The 10,665-nt window shown below is 52.7% G+C and overlaps 1 protein-coding gene across 6 annotated transcripts in view; it reads right to left on the bottom strand.

Moving 5' to 3' along the window:
• Positions 1 to 27: 27 nt before the first annotated feature.
• Positions 28 to 10,665, bottom strand: part of CUNH20orf27 (chromosome unknown C20orf27 homolog) — a 12,420-nt gene continuing 1,782 nt past the window's right edge. For 5 of the 6 annotated variants that reach the window (XM_025039919.1, XM_025039920.1, XM_025039917.1 and 2 more), the window contains exons 2-6: positions 5,886 to 6,002; positions 4,373 to 4,515; positions 1,917 to 2,055; positions 941 to 1,063; positions 28 to 711 (exon numbers count right to left, since the gene is read on the bottom strand). In XM_025039919.1, coding sequence (XP_024895687.1) covers positions 599 to 711; positions 941 to 1,063; positions 1,917 to 2,055; positions 4,373 to 4,515; positions 5,886 to 5,904 — 537 coding nt within the window. In that variant the 5' untranslated portion in view covers positions 5,905 to 6,002 and the 3' untranslated portion in view covers positions 28 to 598. The remainder of the gene's footprint in view (positions 712 to 940; positions 1,064 to 1,916; positions 2,056 to 4,372; positions 4,516 to 5,885; positions 6,003 to 10,665) is intronic. The other variant, XM_006921634.3, reaches the window with a different exon arrangement.

Below are 10,665 nucleotides of genomic sequence, written 5' to 3'. Positions count from 1 at the left end.
GAGAACAAAAATCCCGCTGGTCTCTGGTATCCAACTGAAAGTTTATTTCTTTAGGGATTTATCCCAACCAGTCATTAAAAACCAAGTAACACACATCTGGGGGAGTAGGGACTGGGAACTGCACCTCCCTCCTACTCACCATGGACAGCAGTGGGAGAGGGAAGGGGCATCAGAGGTGGCTAAAATGAAAGCAGCAGCAGTAGTGAGGACAATGGCATCACAGAGCCAGCCCCCTCCTCTCCCAGGCCCTGGCTAGAGATCCTATGGCTTGCAGGGGGGGGGGGCGGTAAGAACCCACCCCAGGTCCTCCCTCTTCCCCCTCAGATAGCCTCCTTGGGGGCTCAACCCATTTCTTCTGGCAGGAGACTGAGGCACACGAGGAGGAATTGGGAAGAGGAGGATGCAGGAGAGGCAGGGAGGTGGTACTAATGAAGGCAGAGGTGAGATGTAGGAGAGGCCTTGGCTTGGAAGCCCCTGGACACTCTAGCCCCACGCCCACCCTGGGGAAGGATGAGGAAGCCACACCATCACGCAGCATTTGGGGAGATGAGGTGGAGATTAAGGCTGAGGGGCCCCGAGGTGGGCTGGGGCGTGGGCCTCAGTCGAAGCCATGCCAGTCGCTGTGTTCCGAGTCGTATTCTAGCTCGGCACCCACACACTTGACACCATCCAGGAGCATGGGTGTGCCATGGTGCCGGTCTGCAAGGCAGGCTACAAATCAGTATGTTAGGCTGGACCCCTGGTCCCACCCACTCCAAGGGGACCCCTCCCCTTTCCCTCCAGGCTCTAGTAGTGGGTGGGGAGAAAAACACCCACCAAGGAGGTGGGGAACCCCAGCCAGGGCAAGGATCCCTTTTTCAGACTGAAGGAAGGCAGAAACCCCTTTTTGGCCAAGTGGGTGCCTCCCTCCTCTAGCCAGATGTGCGCCTCATGCTCTCACCCATGACTCGTGCCTGCACCACCACACGCACACAGGTGCCAGCACCAGCTTCACAGGCTAGCAGCATCTCTTCCTTGAGGACGCCTTCCTTGTGCGCTGTGTACTCACACTTGACGCTGTAACCTGTCCGGGCAATCAGCACCTCCATGGCCTCTTACCCCTACGCCCTAGCACTCACTCGCCCTCACCCACCACCAAGACTGCCTTCCTCCTCCAAAGGAGCAAAGATGGCCAGGACCCATACCCCCAGGGCTGGGGCCTTGGAAACTTCTCATTCTTCAGTGAGCTCTACAAGCCTCTGGCCTGTGGGCCGCCCATTATGGCTCCAAGGGTCCAACTCAGGCTTCCAGGAAGAGGGCCTGCTGATTCACCAAAAAGGCAGGCAGGAAGAGGGGGTAATGGGGAAAGGGCAGGGCAGGCCTTAAGCAGCTCAGGTGGCAAGAGGCAAATGCCTAAGGGGGTTTGCTCAGTCCACTTAAGGGCAAGGTCGTGAGGAGGTGGGGGGACATGAAACTGAAGCTGGGGTTTCAATACATGGTGAAATGGACACCCCAGCCTCTGGAGGGCATGGGAGCTGAAACTAGCAGAGTAAGAAGCGACCCCCAGCCCAAAGCCCAGGAATGGTAGGTTCTAGGTGGGAGCTAGCTGCCTAGAGTTCCCGAGGCCCCAGTTTTTCTTGAGGGACAGGAAAGAGGGAGGGCTGGAGGTCCAGAGCCAGTTCCTCAGTGGCTCTCATCATCCCACTGAGAAAACTATCAGGCGACAGGCAGACATAGGCCAGCAGTGTGAGCCCAGGGAGTGATGCCTGGGGCATAGACCCGCCAGGTTGCCACACTGTAAGCATCATGTCCCCAACTGCTGAGCTGCTCATCCAGTCTAAATGGGGAGAAGGGAGCACCCCATGCTCTCACTCCCACTCACGCCCAGGCCATGCTGGAGGAGGTCAGGCATCCAGCACCCTGAACAGAGGACGCACCTTCCAGGACAGGCATGATGCTGAGGAGCTTGAGGTGCAGGCTGGGAACAGGTGCCTCTCGGATGTCCTTGCTCAGTTTGTGCACCGAGGGCAGAGTGAAGGTAATCTCATATCTGTGCAGGATCTTCAGGAAGCCAACCTGCAGCAGGAAGGGTTGGGGAAGGAGGCACCTTCACCTAACGGCCTTTCCAAAGGCCTGCCCAGGTCGTGCCATCTATGACCCTGTAGGCCTCTGCATCTGCTTCTTTGGGGATCCCAGGGGTCTTAATTTCCACCACTACTCCAGCTGGTCCACACCACCAACCCAGGGGCTCCAGGGTCTTTCTGAGGACCTCACCTCCATGGCTCAGCCAGCATACTCCTCAGCATCTGTCTCACAGGCCCTATTGCTCCTTGGTGGCCCATTTTATAGACTAGGATATGGAAGCCAGGAAATGACTGGCTATAGACCTCTTGGCCACTCCTGCCATGAGTTGTACACAGCAAGGCACCAGCACTGCCTAGAAGGGGAGGCTTAAAATTCCCATGAACTGTCCCTACCACTACGAGCACTTGCCCAGGGCCAACGGCCAGTGGTGAGGGACAATGGTTCTCCAGTCACCCATGTGGAGACATAGGGCAACACAGATTGCATGGGATAGAATTAGAAACACAGACACTAGACCAATTGTGTTCATCCAGAGCTGGCCCACAGTCCTGGCACTAGCCATTGAACCCAGGCTCCTGCCTTCCCTGCTGGCCTCTGAACATGGATGCCTGCCTGCCTGCCTACTCACTGTGTCCAACGGCCCAAGCAATTTCTGTTGTTCATACACAGTGCTTGGCAACTGATGCCTTCTGGGATAGGTGCCATACTTGGAAACTCCAGTTGTGCGAAGGGTCATAAGCCAGGGTGGCTGACTAGGGTGCATGCTGTACCCACAGCTCATGTGCACACTTTCTTGCTTGTTTCAGGAGCTGGGTGGCCCTACCCCTGGGGGCCAGTTGGGATTGGCTGCACTGAGCCTTTCAATGGGATCAGGTTGATGTCGCTGCGTGATAAAGCTCAGTCCCTATGGCTCTTACACTCTGCAGGTGGAGTGCATACCTCTGAACAGAGCTTTCTGGCTGAACCTGCCAACAGTGACCCTGTGACTTTGCTGCACCACTTACAGAATTTTCCAGGGGAAATACTCAGAGATGTGCAAAAAATACTCATCACTGCCCTATTTATAACAGCAAAAAATAGAAACAGCCGTAACACTAGGAAGAGGGAACCAACTAAATTAATGATATACATAGTAGAACACCAGGAAGTTGTAAACTCTTGTGGAAAATTATTTACTGACAGAGGCAGGAGATGGTTCACAACAGAAGCAAGCAAAAAAAAGTGTTACACTGTGATACCAGTTCTTTGTTTTTGGAAACAAAGCTTAAAAAAAATGCTGGAATGACACATATCAAAATACTAACCATGGTTATTTCTGGATAGTATAATTATGGGTACTTTTAAATTTCTTTTTAGTTTTCTCTTCCAATTTTTCTCTAATAGACATGAATGGATTTTGCGATGGGGAGGAAGGGAGAGGGAGCTTTTAAAGTTTTGCTTCATTCTGTTTATTCCCTTAGAGAAGTTGTCAGCTGTAGGAGAAAGGGCAAGGAATTTTGAATTGGGCAGAAATGGGGGTGAATCTGGGGCCCCCCTCAGGGTGGTCTCAATGGACCAGATGCACTGTCCCCCAACCCCGGCACTCTTGCTCAACTCTGGAACCCTAGTTTATTGTCCAACCTGAGGGCCTCACTTCCTGTCTCCCCCAATCCATACCCTCCAGAGATGTCTTCCTGCCCCTCCCAAGAGAATGCGGGATCTGACAGTGTCCCAGCAGCTGGAGAAGTCACACTGGAGGTTGTATAAGGTGTGACCAACAGGAGAGAGGGATGCTTTACCAAGCAAAAAACTCGGGAGTGAATCAGAGGTTTGGCAAAGAAGGTAAATAAAATCACACCTTGTTATCAGTACAATAAGCCTCATGCCTGTGTGACATACAGTCTTCCATTTCATTCTTGCACCAACTCTATGGGTGTGAACTGTTTTTAATTTCAGAGAAGAGGAAGCTTGAGATGAACCCAGGCCTGTGGAACCCCAGCCTGACAACCACCTTCCATTGCTATTTGTTGGGGAGATGCTGATGACAACAGAGGATAACAACGGCTCCACTGGGCTCTGCTCTACTTACTGAGTAATATTCTAAAAGCACTTATCTCATTGTAATGTCACCACCTTCCACTTTACAGATGGGGAAACTAAGGCCCAGAGAGGGATAAAGATATGCTTATACAGCCAGGTTAGAAGAAATGGAACAAATAGTCCCAGGAAGCCAGACAAGGCTGAAGCGGGCGGGGGCAGCGGGGGCGGGGGGAAGGTGGGCCGAGGGTGGAGGAAGTAAGGCTGATGTTGGGGGTACATGTGCACATACCTTGACCAAAAAGCTGCTGTCACTCTCCTGGGTGACCATGACCACCGAGTCATGCAGCTTCTCATCAAAGTGGACATGGCTCTGGGAGCCTTCTGCATCATGGCCTGCCGCAAAGCGGATATTCCGGACTCTGGGCTTGTTGCCTAGGAAGAGAGTGGGAGAGGGTTCCAGGGTATCAGGCTTCTTCTATCCACAGGCAACTCCCCCTTGGGCCCTTGACATCACCGAGGACCTACAGGCTGGGCTCGTTGCAAGGCTAGGCCACATCCTACTAGACACTGGGGATCATGAGGCTTGAGGCCCAATCCTCCCACAAACAAATACCCACTCTGAGAATGGGTGTTGGGAGGAGTCAGGAATTGGCTAATATGACCCCTCACTTAGAGAGAATAAAAAAGAGACAGTCCTCCAGACTCTCACCCAGCGCCACGTGGTACAGAACTCAGCACAGGCCTCGAGATCTGTGCCCAGTGATCTCCTCCACAGGACCACCCTCCCCATCTCTGCGACTTTGTCTTCTGTGCCTGAGGCCCCTGCTGCACCTCCTGATGACCTTGACCTGGTAAGGGTTGGGGGCGGGGGCAAGGACAGGAACGGGCTCTATGGGACTTGCTTGGAGGTGGGAGAAACATACAAGGGCCAAAACCCACACTGAGCCCACCCACCTAGGAAAGGTTGCAGCTGCCCTTAACATCACTGATCACTGGCAGGAAAAATGGAAGAACCCAGGGGAGCCTCCTGGAACCCTCCCAGAGACTCCCTCCCCTCCTCTGCTTAACCTTTCACAAAAAAGGCCCTTAGCTGTCCCCAGCCAGGTCAGGTTCTCCAGAGCCAGGAGGCAGGGGTTGAGACAGGCAGAGAATCAGGAGCTGGGTTGAGGGCCTGGGCTGAGGGACATCCATCTTGCCAAAAGCATGACCCCAGTCCTCTCTGCCCCCCATAGCCCCTAGGCCTCCTAAGAGCTCTGCTCAAAGTCCTTTAGGTGGGAGGGCCTGGGCTAGCTCTGGTCTGGGTTCTTAGACATTCAGTGGAGGCCGAGGAGAGCCAGCCTGGCACTTCCACATTCCCTGCTGAATGCCCCAGACCTAACCCTCAAATCTCACGGGACCACCCTTGCCTAAAACCCTCTATGAGCCATTCTGGACTCTGAATAAAACTCAAATTCCTTTCTACAGCCTGCTGTGGTTCTACCCATGTCGCCAATCTCAGTGCTCATCCAAGACCCTCACGCTCCCCAACCCCCTAAGTGGAACAGGAGGTTGAAATACAGGCACCTCCATACAGCAGCACACCAAGGAGCCAGCAGGGGTCCCCCAGTTTCCCTGCTAGGACTTGGGTATGCCCTAGGACCTAATGTAAACACTGGTGCAATTATTGATGTAATTTGTACTCACATTCAGATACACCCACCCACACACAAACAGCCAATGCAGGCCCCACATGTGACAACACCCACCCCACCAGGGCCTGCCGGAAGACCCTGGAAACCCTGCCAGGCCAGGAAGGCACTCACCTTTGTTGGATGCAGCCATGGACACCCTCCCTGCCACAGGGTGAGACACGCAGCTCCTGCCAGACCACGCCACTCAAGCTCAGCAGCCTCCCATCCTCCAAGGACACCAGCAGGAGCCTGAAGGGTGGGGAGTGGGGAAGGTATGGGTCAGGGCCACCCATGGCCCGAGTGCAGAGATCTCCCTTTAGGAAGGACTCAAACCCTTGCTGCTCTCAGCAGCCCAAGTGGTGCCTCTAGCACAGGGGGCTTCTACCCCACACTCCTCCACCTACATCCCACATTCACCAAGAGCCCTCACCCCTGCCTGACACCCTGCTGACCCAGGGCCTGGCCAGCATGCGCTGAGCTGCAGCTTCTGGGTGCCAAAGTGCCAGCACAGGACTCATATGCCTGGCCCACCTGAGGCTGGTGGGAAGGGCGGTCTAAAAAGGAGGGGACTTCTTTGGCACTTTCCAGGAACCAATTCTGGAGCTAGTGACCCCAAAGGGCTATACCCTCCTACAGCCAGAGGCCAAATTATTAAGGTCACACACCCAGTACAGCTTGGTCCAGGTCAGAGTCAACAGTATGCTTAGAGGGAAGCAAGAATGGGCCCCACGTAAGATAACACATCTTTGGAGCTTTCCTTCCAAGTGATTGGTCAGGGCCATATACAGAACAGACACCTGTGGAGTGGGTTGCCTCCCCAGCTCAGCTCCCCAAGAGTAGGCTGCCTCAGGGCAGGGGCAGAGGGAAACATCCCCAGGAAGCCTATGTGAGCTGGTGCCCAATGGGCTGAGCTGGGACCATCTCAGCATCAAAAAGAATAATGAGTGCAACTGATGAAAACAGATGGAATACATAAAATTGGAGCATTCACAGAGATTAGAAAAAAAGAAAGCAAAACAAACCCAAACCCTCATTTGTCACCACTGACGGTAGCAATGCCCTAACTCTACTCTGAAAATTGGCAATAATAGAAATAATGCAGCCTGTCTCAAGGCCTTTTCTGTAATGAAATTGCTCTGGTGGTCAAAAAGAAAGCTCTTCTTTACAGAAGAATTCTCACTATTAAATAACAAAAGAATGACCAAATGCCAAGTAATACTGCAACCCCCAAAGAAACAAATGCTGGATGGAGGCAATGAGTCAGTGGATGCTGAACCAGGAAGGAAAGGCTGACAGAAGTGGATGGTCACAGACAGATGCCCAGTGACACCGACAGATGACCTAAGGTTAAGGGGAATGACACAAGTTTGCAATGGAGGGGTGTGACATCATCCAGTCATACATGGGTCAATCGCCCCTCACAGTGGAAACTGACACACTGATTGATGCCTCCTTGATGTGAGGCAGCACCAAGTCACAGTACCACTGACAAGGGCACTGCACCTGCCCAAAGTATCTAACCTGGATCTAATCAAGCCCCTAACTCCAACTTCCAGTTTACTGAAAACACAGATGTTAGTGGAACAACTTAAATGACTTCATGAGAAAGCAATGAGACAAACCCAGATAGCAGGATATTCTGAAGGACAACTGACCTGTTTTATTTTTTTTTCCAAACCGCAGGAAGAAAAAGAAAGGGGAGGTTATTTTAGATAGGGGATGAGCAAAAAAGCAGACTGTGGGGCTGCTGCCTGTTTTTTGTAAAGTTTTATTGGAACACAACAGCACCCGTTTGTTTACATGTTATTTAAAACCGCTTTTGCACTAAAGCAAAACAAGTTTGAGTAGTTGCCAGAGACCACACAGCCTGCAAAGTCTAAAATATTTACTATCTGGCCCTTCACAGAAAAAGTTTGCCAACCCTGTTCTAGATTAACACATAATGAGACCAAGAAGGAAGGATACTCTATGGGACAAGTGACCTGGTTTTTTCCACTACATCCGTTGCAAGAAGAAAAATAAATGGGGTAAGGGGTTTCTAACTACCCATAAAAAATACATTTGGGAGATAACTGGGAAATGTAAATGGGACTGGATCTTAAATAACATTAAGAAATAAGAGCTGATCTTGTTTGGTGAGATGATGAAATTATATTCTGTAAAAAAGTATGTCCTATTTTTCGGACATACACACTGAAGTATTAGAGATGAGTGACCCATGAATGACCTCGGCTAGTCCAGGAAGAGAAACCACAGGATGGTGGCTCCATAGTGAGGGGCTAGGCCATTGGGGGACATGACCCCAAGGTCTCTTGGATGCTGAGCTGCCCTGGGAACTGAGCTGCCCTGGGAGCAGGACTCACCTCCCTCCCCACTCCTAGTGGGAGAGGCCCACCCAGGCCCAAGCCCTTCCTCATGGGCAGGGTGATCAGCTTGGGTGCCAGGAGCCCCCTGGTAGAAAGAGGAGTAGGGAGGTGCAGGGAAAGGCAAGGCTTGGGTCTCAGGAATGCAGAAGCAGCCAGGGCAGGAACAGCCCCAGGCCAGCATACTCCCACCGCACCCCACAACTCTCCACCCACTTCCATTGGAGGCTAACTCTCAGGCCCCATCCAGCCCAAGGTGCACGGAGGGGAACTATGCCCCCACTCATCTCTGACCAGAGCCACTCTGGGGTCAACTGCAGAAGGGCAGCCCCTTAGCCCTGGGATGCCCGGCTTGTCCCCAGGGAGCCTGGCCTTTAAAGAGAGCCCTGCCCCCACCCCCACCCACTCCAGCCACCCTCTAAAGCTGTGGACTCAGAGCATGTGAAAAAAATGGCCAAACACAAGGGTACCAGGTACTCTTCTCGCCTTTTGAAGAGGCTGCTCCAGGCACGTGTCTGCAGCCATGGGGGAATGTCTACCCAATGTCCACAAGTTACCCCCATCTCCCAGGACACTTCCTGGAGGCCCAGGTGAAACTCTTAACCAAAGGCTAATGAGCAAAGGCTTCTGGGGACTCTTCACAAAACACCCTGATCCAGTACATGCAGGGCTCCTCCCTGTATTCCCCCAAAACCCACTGCCTGATGGCCCTCACCTAGGCCATCCCCTCTGCCCAGAAAAATCCTGTTCCCTCATCCACACCTTGGTTTCAGCCCAAGAACTTTTCTTAGGGTAGCACAACTGCACCCTACTCCTGCCCATCCCAGCAGAGGCCTGAAAAATCTTTAAAGAGGATCCCCTTTCTCATTTCTGGGATCATTTGATATCTATGATCCCCACCTTACAAGAGCAATGACTGTTTTTGCCAAACCCTGTGTCCCCAGCACCCAGCCTAGCACCTGGCAGGGAGCACCTCTGTTCAGTCCATATTTGTTAAATGAATGAAAGACAAAATTAAGGGGAGCCCAAGCACAGGCCTTGGCTGGGCCCCCTAGACACTCGTGAGAGTGACTCTCCTTCTCTTACCGGATGCTCTCAGGAAGAGGAAAGCCCCACCCAACCCTTAGCCAACGTCTACCGGGGAGAGCACACCCCTCCCCCATCTCAGAGTGTGGCCTCCCACTAGGCATTCTTCTAGCCTTGCCACAGGCAGCTGGTGACCTGCCTCTGCTAGCCTTGAGATGGAAAGCTCAGAGGGCAGGACCTATATCTCATGCGCTGCCCAGAGCTCAGGACAGAGCAAGCAGAGGGAGAGAGAAGTGACTTCAGCGGCCCAGAGGAGGCTAGAAAAAGCAAGCTTCTTTTCTTGCAGCAGAAAGCCCTATCAGTCACTCTCCCCTGGAAGCCAGATTCTCATCCACACAATTCCTCATCAGAATCAGGAGGAGAGGATGTCAAGTCTCCTGCTACAGCGGTGTCCACAGGAAACCACTAGACCCCCTCGAAACCCCAGGCTGCCTCCTGTGCCAGCCAAGTTCTGAGTGTGGCCCAAGCTGCACAGCCCTCCAGAGCCAGCAGGGACATGGTCAGGAGCCCAGTAGTCCTGGTTCAAATTCATGCTGCACAAGCAAGTTACTTCATATCTCTGTGCCTCAGTTTCCTTATCTGTGGAAAGCAGTGGCCTCTTCGTCAGAGGGTTTGGTGCAGTTGGTGCCTGAAGCTGTGACAATGCTCCCCACTCCACCCCTACCTTTGCAAAGAGCAAACTCCCAAAGGCCTGGTTTCGGAAGCAACAGCATTTTCAGGGCAGCACTAGTGGAAAGGCACTTCAGGCCAATCCTGGAACAGCCAGGAATGGCCTTCAGGGTGGGCCCCAGGGACTTTAGCCTTTTTAGAATACAGCTCAAGGGTTGAAGGGGCCTCCCTCCTCCTTCCCTTCTTCTGCCTTCCCCCTCCCCCACTCTCAGGTCAGCCAGGTCCCCAGGGATTTCCAGAGAGCAGACTAATGGGAGCTTGCTGTCCTCCACATCCAGAGAGACTCACAAGGTAGATTTGAAAAATGTACATCCAGCAAACAAAACAAAACAAAACAAAACAAAAAACACTCTCCCCTCTTAGATGGGCTATCAACAGGTCAAGGGTGGTACCATGGACAAGTCACAGAATGAGGAAGGCCTGAAAGCTGGAACAAGGGTTGCAAGAGCTTCTCTGGCTCTCAAATTACATTCACGGATATTGGGGGAACCTTCTCTCTGGGGGACACAGAGCTGCCAGCTCAGCTTTAGAGAAAATGGCTGCTTTGGGGTTACCCTACCCAGGGCAGGGCTCAGCCAGGCCCACTGGAAATCTCTGGTATGAAGAACAGGCCCAGAGTCATGACAAGTGGACAGACAGAGATGGACAGATGGACAATTACATAAGAACCCACAGTTCTCAACCCCCTAGACTCCTGCTTGCTCAGGGTGCTAGCTGCTACTCCAGGCTGTCCTATGCTGGAGCCCAAAGCTCCAGATTGGAGGAAAGGGAAAGGGGAAGGGCAAAGACAATTT

Source organism: Pteropus alecto, unplaced genomic scaffold (assembly GCF_000325575.1).
Source record: "Pteropus alecto unplaced genomic scaffold, ASM32557v1 scaffold45, whole genome shotgun sequence".
Classification (NCBI taxonomy): domain Eukaryota; kingdom Metazoa; phylum Chordata; class Mammalia; order Chiroptera; family Pteropodidae; genus Pteropus; species Pteropus alecto.
This window is presented reverse-complemented; position numbering and strand designations above follow the sequence as displayed.